Source organism: Ambystoma mexicanum, chromosome 3q (assembly GCF_040938575.1).
Source record: "Ambystoma mexicanum isolate Mex_15411 chromosome 3q, UKY_AmexF1_1, whole genome shotgun sequence".
Lineage (NCBI taxonomy): Eukaryota > Metazoa > Chordata > Amphibia > Caudata > Ambystomatidae > Ambystoma > Ambystoma mexicanum.
The window spans coordinates 1,249,094,894-1,249,110,912 of record NC_090926.1 but is presented as its reverse complement, the minus strand read 5'-3'; the positions used below and the strand labels follow the sequence as shown (position 1 = coordinate 1,249,110,912).

Genomic DNA, 16,019 nt, shown 5'->3' with positions numbered 1-16,019 from the left:
CAGTGCAAGCTTCCTTCATTCATACAGAACAGGTAGATCAAAGGCCACAGCAGTGCAAGCGTCCTTCATTCATACAGAACAGGTAGATCAAAGGCCACAGCAGTGCAAGCTTCCTTCATTCATACAGAACAGGTAGAGCAAGGGCCACAGCGGTGGAAGCTTCATTCATTCATACAGAACAGGTAGATCAAAGGCCACAGCAGTGCAAGCTTCCTTCATTCATACAAAACAGGAAGAGCAAAGGCTACAGCAGTCCAAGCTTCCTTCATTCATTCATTCATTCATACAGAACAGGTAGATCAAAGGCCACAGCAGTGCAAGCTTCCTTCATTCATACAAAACAGGAAGAGCAAAGTCTACAGCAGTGCAAGCTTCTTTCATTCATTCATTCATACAGAACAGGTAGAGCAAAGACCACAGCAGTGCAAGCTTCCTTCCTTCATTCATTCATACAGAACAGGTAGAGCAAAGACCACAGCAGTGCAAGCTTCCTTCATTCATACAGAACAGGAAGAGCAAAGGCTACAGCAGTGCAAGCTTCCTTCATTCATAGAGAACAGGCAGAGCAAAGGCCACAGCACTGCAAGCTTCCTTCAATCATTCATAGAGAACAGGCAGAGCAAAGGCCACAGCAGTGCAAGCTTCCTTCATTCATACAGAACAGGTAGAGCAAAGGCCACAGCAGTGCAAGCTTCCTTCCTTCATGCATTCATTCATTCATTCATTCATTCATACATACATACATACATGCATACATACATACATACAGAACAGGTAAATCAAAGGCCACAGCAGTGCAAGCTTCCTTCATTCACACAAAACAGGAAGAGCAAAGTCTACAGCAGTGCAAGCTTCCTTTCTTCATTCATTCATACAGAACGGGTAGAGCAAAGACCACAGCAGTGCAAGCTTCCTTTCTTCATTCATTCATACAGAACGGGTAGAGCAAAGACCACAGCAGTGCAAGCTTCCTTCATTCATACAGAACAGGAAGAGCAAAGGCTACAGCAGTGCAAACATCCCTCATTCATAGAGAACAGGCAGAGCAAAGGCCACAGCAGTGCAAGCTTCCTTCATTCATACAGAACAGGTAGAGCAAAGGCCACAGCAGTGCAAGCTTCCTTCCTTCATGCATTCATTCATTCATTCATTCAATCAATCATTCATTCATTCATTCATACAGAACAGGTAGAGCAAAGACTACAGCAGTGCAAGCTTCCTTTATTCATACAGAACAGGTAGAGCAAACGCCACAGCAGTGCAAGCTTCCTTCATCCATACAGAACAGGTAGAGCAAAGGCTACAGCAGTGCAAGCCTCCTTCATTCATACAGAACAGGTAGAGCAAATACTGCAGCACTGCAAGCTTCCTTCATTCATTCATTCCTACAGAACAGGTAGAGCAAAGACTACACCAGTGCAAGCTTCCTTTATTCATACAGAACAGGTAGAGCAAACGCCACAGCAGTGCAAGCTTCCTTCATCCATAGAGAACAGGTAGAGCAAAGGCCACAGCAGTGCAAACGTTCTTCATACACAACAGGTAGATCAAAGGCCACAGCGGTGCAAGCTTCCTTCATTCATACAGAACAGGTAGAGTAAATACTGCAGCACTGCAAGCTTCCTTCATTCATTCATACAGAACAGGTAGAGCAAAGACTACAGCAGTGCAAGCTTCCTTTATTCATACAGAACAGGTAGAGCAAACGCCACAGCAGTGCAAGCTTCCTTCATTCATACAGAACAGGAAGAACAAAGGTCACAGCAGTGCAAGCTTCCTTTATTCATAGAGAACAGGTAGAGCAAACGCCACAGCAGTGCACGCTTCCTTCATTCATACAGAACATGCAGAGCAAAGACTACAGCGCTGCAAGCTTCCTTCATTCATACAGAACAGGCAGAGCAAAGACTACAGCAGTGCAAGCTTCCTTTATTCATACAGAACAGGTAGATCAAAGGCCACAGCGGTGCAAGCGTCCTTCATTCATACAGAACAGGTAGAGGAAAGACTAAAGCAGTGCAAGCTTCCTTCATTCATTCATACAGAACAGGTAGAGCAAAGGCCACAGCGGTGCAAGCTTCCTTCATTCATAAAGAACAGGTAGATCAAAGGCCACAGCGGTGCAAGCTTCCTTCATTCATACAGAACAGGTAGAGGAAAGACTACAGCAGTGCAAGCTTCCTTCATTCATACAGAACAGGTAGAGCAAGGGCCACAGCAGTGCAAGCTTCCTTCATTCATTCATTCATACGGAACAGGTAGGGCAAAGGCCACAGCGGTGCAAGCTTCCTTCATTCATACAGAACAGGTAGAGGAAAGACTAAAGCAGTGCAAGCTTCCTTCACTCATTCATACGGAACAGGTAGAGCAAAGGCCACAGCGGTCCAAGCTTCTTTCATTCATACAAAACAGGAAGAGCAAAGGCCACAACGGTGCAAGCTTCCTTCATTCATACAAAACAGGAAGAGCGTCCTTCATTCATACAAAACAGGAAGAGCAAAGGCCACAGCGGTGCAAGCTTCCTTCATTCATACAAAACAGGAAGAGCAAAGACTACAGCAGTCCAAGCTTCCTTCATTCAGTCATTCATACAGAACAGGTAGATCAAAGGCCACAGCAGTGCAAGCTTCCTTCATTCATACAAAACAGGAAGAGAAAAGGCTACAGCGGTGCAAGCTTCCTTCATACATACATAAAGAACACTTAGAGCAAAGACTACAGCGGTGCAAGCTTCCTTCATTCATTCATTCATTCATTCATACAAAACAGGTAGAGCAAAGACCACAGCAGTGCAAGCTTCCTTCATTCATTCATTCATACAGAACAGGTAGAGCAAAGGCCACAGCAGTGCAAGCTTCCTTCATTCATACAGAACAGGTAGATCAAAGGCCACAGCAGTGCAAACTTCCTTCTTTCATACAGAACAGGTAGAGGAAAAACTACAGCAGTGCAAGCGTCCTTCATACAGAACAGGGAGAGCATGACTAGTGCAGTGCAAGCGTCCTTCATTCATACATACATAACAAGTAGAGCAAAGACTACAGCAGTGCAAGCTTCCTTCATTCATACAGAACAGGTAGAGCAAAGGCCACAGCAGTGCAAGCTTCCTTCTTTCATACAGAACAGGTAGAGGAAAGACTACAGCAGTGCAAGCTTCCTTCATTCATACAGAACAGGTAGAGCAAAGGCCACAGCAGTGCAAGCTTCCTTCTTTCATACAGAACAGGTAGAGGAAAGACTACAGCAGTGCATGCTTCCTTCATACAGAACAGGGAGAGCATGACTAGAGCAGTGCAAGCGTCCTTCATTCATACATACATAACAGGTAGAGCAAAGACTACAGCAGTGCAAGCTTCCTTCATTCATACAGAACAGGTAGAGAAAAGGCCACAGCAGTGCAAGCTTCCTTCTTTCATACAGAACAGGTAGAGGAAAGACTACAGCAGTGCAAGCTTCCTTCATCCATACAGAACAGGCGGAGCAAAGACTACAGCAGTGCAAGCTTCCTTCATTCATACAGAACATGCAGAGCAAAGACTACAGCAGTGCAAGCTTCCTTTATTCATACAGAACAGGTAGAGGAAAGACTAAAGCAGTGCAAGCGTCCTTTATTCATACAGAACAGGTAGAGCAAAGGCCACAGCAGTGCAAGCTTCCTTTATTCATACAGAACAGGTAGAGGAAAGACTAAAGCAGTGCAAGCTTCCTTTATTCATACAGAACATGTAGAGCAAACGCCACAGCAGTGCAAGCTTCCTTCATTCATACAAAACAGGAAGAGCAAAGGCTACAGCAGTGCAAGCTTCCTTGATTCATACAAAACAGGAAGAGCAAAGGCCACAGCAGTGCAAGCTTACTTCATTCAGGCAAAACAGGAAGAGCAAAGACTACAGCAGTGCAAGCTTACTTCATTCATACAAAACAGGAAGAGCAAAGGCCACAACGGTGCAAGCTTCCTTCATTCATACAAAACAGGAAGAGCGTCCTTCATTCATACAAAACAGGAAGAGCAAAGGCCACAGCGGTGCAAGCTTCCTTCATTCATACAAAACAGGAAGAGCAAAGACTACAGCAGTGCAAGCTTCCTTCATTCATACAAAACAGGAAGAGCAAAGGCTACAGCGGTGCAAGCTTCCTTCATACATAAAGAACACTTAGAGCAAAGACTAAAGCGGTGCAAGCTTCCTTCCTTCATTCATTCATTCATTCATTCATACAGAACAGGTAGAGCAAAGACCACAGCAGTGCAAGCTTCCTTCATTCATACAGAACAGGTAGAGCAAAGGCCACAGGAGTGCAAGCTTCCTTCATTCATACAGAACAGGTAGATCAAAGGCCACAGCGGTGCAAGCTTCCTAGCAGAGAAGTGGCACATCACAGACATGCGCAGAGGGTGAAGAGATGCATGGGCAGTAGGAATGCATGCTTCCTATGCCAGGAACAGGGAACGCGGTGATCATGCACACCCTCCCACCCCAGGCACACACATCAGACGGGCAATGCTTCCACAACACACCTCGAACAGCGATAGCATGGACTGCAGCAGTCTGCACTCACCTCACACGGGCAGCAAGAGGGAAACATGCACATGGGGAGCAGTATTGCATGCTGCCGTAGACGTAGTGCACGCTTTACTCATACACAACAGAGGAACAGCACAGGCAGACACAGTGCAAGCCCCCACCATAAACACATCCGCGAGAGCCACAGCAAAAACAGCAGCAGTGCAAGCTTCATAAAAACAGATCGGTGCACAGAAAGCGGCAGTGCACGCTTCATAAAAACAAATACATGCACAGACAGCAGCAGTGCAAGCTTTATGCAAACAGATAGATACACAGACAGCAGCAGTGCAAGCTTCATAAAAACAGATAGGTGCACAGAAAGCGGCAGTGCAAGCTTCATAAAAACAAATACATGCACAGACAGCAGCAGTGCAAGCTTCATAAAACAAATACATGCACAGACAGTAGCAGTGCAAGCTTTATGCAAACAGATAGATACACAGACAGCAGCAGTGCAAGCTTTATGCAAACAGATAGATGCACAGACAGCAGCAGTGCAAGCTTCACATCCATTGAACAGAGGCTCGGCCCTTTCAGGCGGCTGCCATAAGCACTGCAGACTGGGCTGTTGAGTTGACAGGAGATGGCTGCTCTGTATGCAGCCTGTATGTGTTGGCTCTGGATATCAATTAAAAAGGCTCCACATCTCACACACACACACACACACACACACACACGCACGTGTGTCCGTCACCCCTGTGGCCTCCTTGATACACACACGCACGCACTGTACCTGTGTGTCCGTCACCCCTGTGGCCTCCTTGATGCGCTGGAAGGCTTCCTCGAAGGTACTTATGATCTTCTCCTCCTGGACGCCATTGGTGTTGCGTTGAGGGTCTGTGGCCGAGTCCTCGGGCTGCAGAACTACTCTTTGCGCCTGAAACCCAAAGACTCAATGTCAGGGGGGAAAGACTCAATGTCAGGGGGGAAAGACCAGAATCAAAAGAGAACCAATGATGGAGCATACTACCTTCCTGAACCCCCCACATGATCCAAGCCACCCTGGGTGGGCCGGAAACAAGCAGAGGCCCTGAAATGAATGTTCAAAGTGGCCCCATACAACATATTTTCAGCAAACCAATACAAAGGGGTCTGGAACACACAGATAGGAAGTTAATACAAGGGGGTCTGGGACCAGTATATGAGAAGGACAGCCCCTGGCAGGAGAGTACACAAGGGCTGTCCAGTGAACCGCCAAGAGAAGCCTGAAAAAGACCTGGGGAAGAGAGCCATCCCCCCCACGCCCTGATCACACAGTAAATCGCAAAGAGGAGCCTGAGAAAGGCCTCGGGAAGAGAGCCATTCCCCCCGATCACACAGTGAATCGCAAAGAGGAGCCTGAGAAAGGCCTGGGGAAGAGAGCCATTCCCCCCATCACACAGTGAATCGCAAAGAGGAGCCTGAGAAAGGCCTCGGGAAGAGAGCCATTCCCCACGATCACACAATGAATCTCAAAGAGAAGCCTGAGAAAGGCCTCGGGAAGAGAGCCAACCCCCCTCCCCCCCATCACACATTGAATCACAAATAGGAGCCTGAGAAAGGCCTCGGGAAGAGAGCCATTCCCCCCCCATCACACATTGAATCACAAAAAGGGGCCTGAGAAAGGCCTCGGGAAGAGAGCCATCCCCCCACCCCCCTCATCACACAGTAAATCGCAAAGAGGAGCCTGAGAAAGGCCTCGGGAAGAGAGCCATCCCCCCCCCACCCCCTGCTCACACAGTGAATCGCAAAGAGGAGCCTGAGAAAGGCCTGGGGAAGAGAGCCATTCCCCCCCCATCACACAGTGAATCGCAAAGAGGAGCCTGTGAAAGGCCTGGGGAAGAGAGCCATTCCCCACGATCACACAATGCATCGCAAAGAGAAGCCTGAGGAAGGCCTCGGGAAGAGAGCCATTCCCCCCGATCACACAGTGAATCGCAAAGAGGAGCCTGAGAAAGGCCTCGGGAAGAGAGCCATTCCCCCCCATCACACAGTGATCGCAAAGAGGAGCCTGAGAAAGGCCTGGGGAAGAGAGCCATTCCCCCGATCACACAGTGAATCGCAAAGAGAAGCCTGAGAAAGGCCTGGGGAAGAAAGCCATTCCCCCGATCACAAAGTGAATCGCAAAGAGGAGCCTGAGGAAGGCCTGGGGAAGAGAGCCATTCCCCCGATCACACAGTGAATCGCAAAGAGGAGCCTGAGAAAGGCCTCAGGAAGAGAGCCATTCCCCCCATCACACAGTGATCGCAAAGAGGAGCCTGAGAAAGGCCTGGGGAAGAGAGCCATTCCCCCGATCACACAGTGAATCGCAAAGAGAAGCCTGAGAATGGCCTGGGGAAGAGAGCCATTCCCCCCGATCACAAAGTGAATCGCAAAGAGGAGCCTGAGAAAGGCCTCGGGAAGAGAGCCATTCCCCCCCCATCACACAGTGAATCGCAAAGAGGAGCCTGAGAAAGGCCTGAAGAAGGGCGAGATTCCCCCCCCCCCCCATCACAGTGAATCGCAAAGAGGAGCCTGAGAAAGGCCTCGGGAAGAGAGCCATTCCCCCCCATCACACAGTGAATCACAAAGAGGAGCCTGAGAAAGGCCTGGGGAAGAGAGCCATTCCCCCCGATCACACAGTGAATAGCAAAGAAGAGCCTGAGAAAGGCCTTGGGAAGAGAGCCATTCCCCCCGATCACACATTGAATCACAAAGAGGGGCCTGAGAAAGGCCTCGGGAAGAGAGCCATCCCCCCCCCCTCATCACACAGTAAATCGCAAAGAGGAGCCTGAGAAAGGCCTCGGGAAGAGAGCCATTCCCCCTGCTCACACAGTGAATCGCAAAGAGGAGCCTGAGAAAGGCCTGGGGAAGAGAGCCATTCCCCCCAATCACAGAGTGAATCGCAAAGAGGAGCCTGAGAAAGGCCTCAGGAAGAGAGCCATTCCCCCCCATCACACAGTGAATCGCAAAGAGGAGCCTGAGAAAGGCCTGGGGAAGAGAGCCATTCCCCACGATCACACAATGAATCGCAAAGAGAAGCCTGAGAAAGGCCTCGGAAGAGAGCCATTCCCCCCCATCACACAGTGAATCGCAAAGAGGAGCCTGAGAAAGGCCTGGGGAAGAGAGCCATTCCCCCGATCACACAGTGAATCGCAAAGAGAAGCCTGAAAAAGGCCTGGGGAAGAGAGCCATTCCCCCCGATCACACAGTGAATCGCAAAGAAGAGCCTGAGAAAGGCCTGGGGAAGAGAGTCATTCCCCCCCCCCCCCATCACACAGTGAATCGCAAAGAGGAGCCTGAGAAAGGCCTGGAGAAGAGAGCCATTCCCCCCGATCACACAGTGAATCGCAAAGAGGAGCCTGAGAAAGGTCTTGGGAAGAGAGCCATTGCCCCCCGATCACACAGTGAATCACAAATTGGAGCCCGAGAAAGGCCTCGGGAAGAGAGCCATTCCCCCCCCCATCACACAATGAATCGCAAAGAGGAGCCTGAGAAAGGCCTGGGGAAGAGAGCCATTCCCCCCGACCACACAGTGAATCGCAAAGAGGAGCCTGAGAAAGGCCTGGGGAAGAGAGCCATTCCCCCGATCACACAGTGAATCGCAAAGAGGAGCCTGAGAAAGGCCTGGGGAAGAGAGCCATTCCCCCCGATCACACAGTGAATCGCAAAGAGGAGCCTGAGAAAGGCCTTGGGAAGAGAGCCATTCCCCCCCGATCACACAGTGAATCGCAAAGAGGAGCCTGAGAAAGGCCCCGGGAAGAGAGCCACGCCCCCCCCCCCCCCCCGATCACACATTGAATCACAAAGAGGAGCCTGAGAAAGGCCTCGGGAAGAGAGCCATTCCCCCCTGATCACACATTTAATCACAAAGAGGAGCCTGAGAAAGGCCTCGGGAAGAGAGCCATTCCCCCCCCCCCTCATCACACAGTAAATCGCAAAGAGGAGCCTGAGAAAGGCCTCGGTAAGAGAGCCATTGCCCCTGCTCACACAGTGAATCGCAAAGAGGAGCCTGAGAAAGGCCTGGGGAAGAGAGCCATTCCCCCCAATCACACAGTGAATCGCAAAGAGGAGCCTGAGAAAGGCCTCAGGAAGAGAGCCATTCCCCCCCCATCACACAGTGAATCGCAAAGAGGAGCCTGAGAAAGGCCTGGGGAAGAGAGCCATTCCCCCGATCACCCAGTGAATCGCAAAGAGAAGCCTGAGAAAGGCCTGGGGAAGAGAGCCATTCCCCCCGATCACACAGTGAATCGCAAAGAGGAGCCTGAGAAAGGCCTGGGGAAGAGAGCCATTCCCCCCCGATCACACAGTGAATCGCAAAGAGGAGCCTGAGAAAGGCCTGAAGAAGGGCGAGATTCCCCCCGATCACACAGTGAATCGCAAAGAGGAGCCTGAGAAAGGCCTGAAGAAGGGCGAGATTCCCCCCGATTACACAGTGAATTGCAAAGAGGAGCCTGAGAAAGGCCTCGGGAAGAGAGCCATTCCCCCCCCCCCGATCACACAATGAATCACAAAGAGGAGCCTGAGAAAGGCCTGGGGAAGAGAGCCATTCCCCCCCGATCACACAGTGAATCGCAAAGAGGAGCCTGAGAAAGGCCTTGGGAAGAGAGCCATTCCCCCCCCGATCACACAGTGAATCGCAAAGAGGAGCCTGAGAAAGGCATGAAGAAGGGCGAGATTCCCCCCGATCAGAGTGAATCGCAAAGAGGAGCCTGAGAAAGGCCTCGGGAAGAGAGCCATTCCCCCCTGATCACACATTGAATCACAAAGAGGAGCCTGAGAAAGGCCTCGGGAAGAGAGCCATTCCCCCCCCCCCCCCTCATCACACAGTAAATCGCAAAGAGGAGCCTGAGAAAGGCCTCGGTAAGAGAGCCATTGCCCCTGCTCACACAGTGAATCGCAAAGAGGAGCCTGAGAAAGGCCTGGGGAAGAGAGCCATTCCCCCCAATCACACAGTGAATCGCAAAGAGGAGCCTGAGAAAGGCCTCAGGAAGAGAGCCATTCCCCCCCCATCACACAGTGAATCGCAAAGAGGAGCCTGAGAAAGGCCTGGGGAAGAGAGCCATTCCCCCGATCACCCAGTGAATCGCAAAGAGAAGCCTGAGAAAGGCCTGGGGAAGAGAGCCATTCCCCCCGATCATACAGTGAATCGCAAAGAGGAGCCTGAGAAAGGCCTGGGGAAGAGAGCCATTCCCCCCCGATCACACAGTGAATCACAAAGAGGAGCCTGAGAAAGGCCTGAAGAAGGGCGAGATTCCCCCCGATCACACAGTGAATCGCAAAGAGGAGCCTGAGAAAGGCCTGAAGAAGGGCGAGATTCCCCCCGATTACAGTGAATCGCAAAGAGGAGCCTGAGAAAGGCCTGAAGAAGGGCAAGATTCCCCCCGATCACAGTGAATCGCAAAGAGGAGCCTGAGAAAGGCCTCGGGAAGAGAGCCATTCCCCCCCCCCCCCGATCACACAATGAATCACAAAGAGGAGCCTGAGAAAGGCCTGGGGAAGAGAGCCATTCCCCCCCGATCACACAGTGAATCGCAAAGAGGAGCCTGAGAAAGGCCTCGGGAAGAGAGCCATTCCCCCCCGATCACACAGTGAATCGCAAAGAGGAGCCTGAGAAAGGCATGAAGAAGGGCGAGATTCCCCCCGATCAGAGTGAATCGCAAAGAGGAGCCTGAGAAAGGCCTCGGGAAGAGAGCCATTCCCCCCCCACGATCACACAGTGAATCACAAAGAGGAGCCTGAGAAAGGCCTGGGGAAGAGAGCCATTCCCCCCGATCACACAGTGAATCACAAAGAGGAGCCTGAGAAAGGCCTGAAGAAGGGCGAGATTCCCCCCGATCACAGTGAATCGCAAAGAGGAGCCTGAGAAAGGCCTGAAGAAGGGCGAGATTCCCCCCGATCTTTGCAAATCATACTGTCCAGAAGAAGCGGGTAATTCTTCTGGGCCCTGAAGAGACAAATCCATTTTAGTTTTGTTATACGTGTGAGGGTTAGAAGTACGATCTTGACATGGGATGGTGGACTTTTTAGTTACAGACATTCTGACATTTCCTTAGTTTTATTTGAAGCAGGGAAACCCCTCTTAGAGTTAGCTTCCCTCTTTCATTTGGTACAAAATAAACGTCTTTGCCCCAAAGCATGCCTCCTGTGTGTCATTCTCCTCCTGCCACAACCTCACAGCACTCTTACCTTTTTCATTTGGTGTTGGCCTGCTCTCTTACCTGTCTTTTGGCATGATGTGTGTTGTCCTTACCTCATGTCATCTTAACAGTTACTCAGTCTAGCTCAAGCCTCTTTACCCATCACTTGGCCACGACACCGTACCATCACTCACTCAAGCACTTCATGTCACCGTACCCAGACACAGCACCACACCACGACAGCTGTTCCGTGGCTACTTACCCGTCTCTCGGCCCGCTCGGCGATAGCCTTCCTCTCCTCAGCCTGCTTCTTGTAATCCTGCAGGATCTGCTCTCGCTCCCGTCTTTCACGGTAGATGATCTCTTCATGCTTCTGGAGCTCCACCTGAACCAGAAAAGAGACAATGAATGTAAGACAGTGCCCTTGTCTGTGCTGCAAAGGTGTCAGATGGGAGGATGTCCAGTCCATGGCCAATATAGCAGTGCCATTTGTAATGAGTCTGTAGCAAATGGCCAGAAACAATGGTTACACTTTCACAGGCAGCAGGGTGGACCAAGCAAGTCTGCCCTTGGAATATGAGATTCACAAAGAAAGGTCTTTTCCAATAACTGTCCATTGGGACTATCAGACATCAGCTGTACCTCCAACCTTAACAAAACAATAATACCTTGGATAGCACAGCTTCGTAGCTCTAAATAACCGATATTAGTCCTACATGTTGGCTCTTTCCAATTCCCAAAGTGTTGGTGCGCTTAAACCCAGTGGCATGTACAATTACTATTAAACATTGACCGACATGCTTTCATGCCGGACAGCGTTTAATTTTCATTGTAATCACTGCTTACCATGAATGCATACTAAACAGTGTTCACAACTACAAATAAATGCTGCCTGCCAGGCAATCAGGTTGGGCAGTGAGTAGAATTGATCCCTATGGTGTCCACTTGCTTTATGCTGGTACACAAATCTGGTGGACTCCATAGGGATCTCCAGCATTTACACTGGCATGAAAATCCATGCAGGCGCAAATGCTGGAGCATTTATATGGTGGAGAAGAAGGGAGGCTGCGGAAACGCACGTTGTGTTCCACCCCTCCGCTCCACCAGACAAATGATTGAAAATGATCCGTGGTGTCAATGGAAGGTGTTAAAATCTTATTCAAGGCTTTTAGGCCTTCCATTTACATTACCGCTCATTGGAACATTTTTCAGGTTCCCATTAAATTACTTTGCTAGAACAAAATGCTGGGTTAGGAAAGATGGTGTTTTGTGCAGGGAAGGTGCAAGAGCCAAAGTTAATTTTTAAGTGTGGGAAGAATATCTTTTCCTTAACTTTGCCTTACAGGGTGTAGGAGTAATCTCAATTCAAAATGGTGACATAGTAGAGAAGCAATGATCGGCTCAGGGGTGACTGTGATGCAGTTTGGAATCTAAGGAAGATTCTAAACTGCCTTTCATTCCTGGCAAGTCCAATGAAGGTCACAGAAACCAGAGCTCCAGTAATTAACAAGGGAAAAACTGAAGATCTTACTAAAAATCTCCTGTCATCTCTGAAAAGCTGCAGAATTCAAATAAGTGCTGAGATCATTTAAAGCGTAATCTTTCCATGAAAAGAAATGAAGAAACTGAAGGTTCAGACTGTATATAGTTTAACCTAATATTTGGGTGAAAAGACTGAGCAACGTTGTTAATAGCATTTACAGTACATTTAAACGCGTTTCAGTTAAATAGAAAGCAATCGGCAGAGCATAACAAGTGTATATGCTGGACTTGAATGCTACGTTAGTTAAGAAGCGAAGACAGTACAGACGCAAGAGTCCTTTGCGAGTATATACTAGAAGAAAGGACCTGCATGAGCACGTGTTAGGGAGAATGCTCTGTAAGGCTAATTTCCCAAACCTAGTGAGTCCCCCAGCAGCTTTGCTGGATTTTTGGGGTTTATTTTTTTCTCTCCTGCTAAGAGTGAGATTCTTTTGCTCCCACTCTTAGACATGATTTGAGGTGTTCCTTTAACTTTCCATGTGTTTTATGGGCTATGGCGTCTTTTACTCCATAGGGTCTCATGTGTTTTTTTGGTGTGGGTTACACAGCACACTCCGTGCCGTAACCCAGGGATGTCGTAGCGACCCCCCAACATAGACTCCATACCCTCGGACTGACTACTGTCTCCCAGGGCATGTAAAGTCACCATTGGCTTTGCTAGTCCCAAATTATGAACAGAAACCAGCACAAACCATCATATTGTGGACGTACTAGTCGGGGCAATTCGATTGCCCCAGGGTCTGTTGTTCGAGGGGGCACGTCTCCGTCCCCCCTGATCGAGTTTTGGCTGGTGGCAGTGGATACTACTTTTTATATTCGACCGCAAATATATCTCTATGGGATTTTCCCATTGTTCGAGGCTACCAACTTTAATTATTTAATTCTTATAGCCTCGAACATATCGCCGGTTTATTTATTTAATATTAATTCGCCGGTTGGTATTTTTTGCCAGAACTCGATTCTAAAATGGCGTTTGTGTTCTCTTCTGTGACTCCAACCCAAGTCGAGCCCTTTGTTCCACCTTTTGGCGGGCTTCTCCACAGAAGCCTCCAAAAGTGGTGCCACTCTGTCTGGGTACCACAGGGGGTGTGGGAGGAGGTTTAGGGACTCTGGACTGAGTTACCTTGGTAACTCAAGTCGCACTCTTGTGTGATTGGCCCAAGTGGTGAGCCGGCCGGCTCACCACTTAGCATGTTTGATTGACAGCTAGGCTGAGTGAATGGGGGTGTGCTGCATAAAAGCAGGGCTTTGAGGACTGGAACTTCAGAAGTCGCCACAGGACCTAAGAATCCGAGGAGGGAGAAGCTGAGCCAGCCTGCAACGACGACACCACCGGTGGAGCCCTGCTGAACTGTCTCACCACTTTTCCCAACGACAGAGGAGATCTCCAGCCCGGAGAGTCTTCTTCCTTCGACTGGTGGGGATAACCAGTCTACCTTCTTTTCGCCTTCCTGGAGCATCTTGTGGCCGCCTTGCCTGTGCCAAGCACCCCGGCAACCGGGATACCAGGTTTTCACCACTACCGCGAACTGAAAGGGTAGTACCTTTGTACCGGAGAACTCCGCGGCTGGTTTCTTCCCTGGCAGTGCAACGACCTTCATCTTTCCTCCACGACGAGATCTTCTCTTCCTCTGGACGACGCAGCGACTTGCACCCGCTGCCAGGAACAACTGCCCCCGCTGGAGGATCCTCTCCATTTAAGGTACTGTGTTCCGCCTGGCTTCCCTTGCAACCGATTGAACGGGGCAAATTAAATCCTCGTCTCTCGAACCTGGGTTAGCCTGGGACACCTTAGCTAACTTTCCTACACTGAACTAAACCTTTTTCGAACTGCCTCCACAAACTTCGAAGACTCTGTGTAACTGTCTGATCTTGGGCAGCTTCCGCCCGGCTCCCTTGAAAGTGGCCCTGGCATCTAAACTAAACTTCCTCGCTCACCAGTAGACTGTGCCTTCCTAAACTTGCTGTGGTTCTTTAAAAAGTGTTTAGTGTGTAGGCTTACATAATTCTGCTTTTCCCTCCCTTTTTATTTAACTTGTTGGAGTGCCATCGAACGTTAAGCGCTCACCTCTGTCTGGAAATAAGTGGTGTTAACTAAGACTTGTCCAACAAGTAATCAGGGATGTACATATGATAATAGTGATTGTGTTTTGAACTTATCTTACCAATTTAGTGCTAGTGTGTTTTAGAAGTGTGTGTTAAATAAATAATTATATACTTTTACACCCAAGCTCTGGTCAGTGTTTGCTTGTGCTACTGTATTTCTGTACCTATTTTGTATGCTCTGTATACTGCCTAACTCTTCTTGAGGGAAGTCGGACTGCTCAGCCACAGCTACCAAGTGAATCTGTGTGGTACAGACTTCTACCAAGTGGGTTTACTGCCAACCACCTGTAGTCTTAAATCTTTTGCAGTGGTCCCTAAGGGAACTGCACAGGTTTCTGCCTAACAGCACGCAGATGTTGGAAGCACGCCTTTTGTTTACAGTGTTAGTCGTTTCCCTGTGGTGCAATAATAATAGACAGCCGTGCTGAGCGAGTCGTGTCAGAGAAGAAGCAGCACGGTGAGAAATTATTTTAACTGAGCTTCAATTCCATTAAAGGTGCACGCGGGTATGGGATAGAAGGAAAGCAATTGTTTCCTTGCGCACGGCAACATGAATGAAGCATCCGTAGTTTCAGCGCCAGAACAAGTAAGTACTCAAAAGCAAAAGTTGTAAAAAGTTTATTTGTGCAAAGGTGAACGAAAAAGGTCCAAATCATATTCTGCAATACAAAACCAACACAACCAGAGCAACCAGAGGAAGTTACCAGAAAAAGAAATCTAGAGTTTAAGAGGGAAAAGGTAATCTACTGAAAAAAACAGATTTCAATGTAGGACTGACTAATAGTAAAGAAGGAACTACAGAGTAGAAGATCATTGTAGAGAAGAAATAAGACGTTTGAAAGGGAAGTTAACCTTGTAATCGGTCTTGCTGAGAGAACGTTTTGTGAGACTGAGCAGAATAGAGACTGCCTCCTTAAAGGATCTTAACTGTTAAAGACAAAGTTCAAGAAGGCCTACATAGCCAGTAGAGACTCATTTCAAGACAGTAACACCATTCCAAATGATTATAGAGAGGCTAGGAGTGGAGGAATTCAGGTTTCCTGAAAGAGAAAGATTCTGAAGTCAGAGGGCAACCGCTAGGAACCTGTTCTTTTTTATTTTATCCACTTCCCCTTTCCCCCCATCTGGTCATCTCAGCAATTTTAACTAAAGGGTTGTTGGGAGGAACGGGCTAAGGGGTCTGGGGGACTCATCGTCTGCTCCTGCAGGATTTGAGAGCTGGGACCTTCCAGAATGAAAGGCCCATGTTGTTGAGACCTGCCCGAGTAGAGATGGAGTCAGAGTTAACATTGAGCACTCTGGGAAAGATGTTAATGGAGATGAAGGAGGGAAGCTTTGAAGTTAAATGCTAAGAATTAAATCTTCAGGTTAGTAAAGGAGGAGTTGAAGCAGAGAGACCTAGCATTTTGGGTTTGAGTTCTGGAGGAAATCCCCCATGTTGTATCCGGAGCGGGAGTTTGGAGGGCTAGGAAAAACAGTGGAGCTGAGAGGAGAGTAAATATTTCACCAGGAATGTCATTAATGACTATTGTAAGGAAGGCATGGTATCGAAGAAAGACAGACACAAGTGACCACAGTTCAAGGGTGTTTATAGAACTTTCACAAAGGGGCGAACAACACCTATATAAACCGAAATCTACAGATGGGAGCAAGCTACAACCATCAAATAATAATAATGCATCCTAGTGGAGTCTTGTCAAAAGAAAAG

The 16,019-nt window shown here is 48.8% G+C and overlaps 1 protein-coding gene across 2 annotated transcripts in view; it reads right to left on the bottom strand.

Moving 5' to 3' along the window:
- The window catches only part of ODAD3 (outer dynein arm docking complex subunit 3), a 125,962-nt gene that overhangs the window by 35,744 nt on the left and 74,199 nt on the right, over positions 1 to 16,019 (bottom strand). For both annotated transcript variants that reach the window (XM_069604228.1, XM_069604229.1), the window contains 2 exons: positions 10,926 to 11,048; positions 5,299 to 5,442 (listed from right to left, as the gene is read on the bottom strand). In XM_069604228.1, coding sequence (XP_069460329.1) covers positions 5,299 to 5,442; positions 10,926 to 11,048 — 267 coding nt within the window. The remainder of the gene's footprint in view (positions 1 to 5,298; positions 5,443 to 10,925; positions 11,049 to 16,019) is intronic.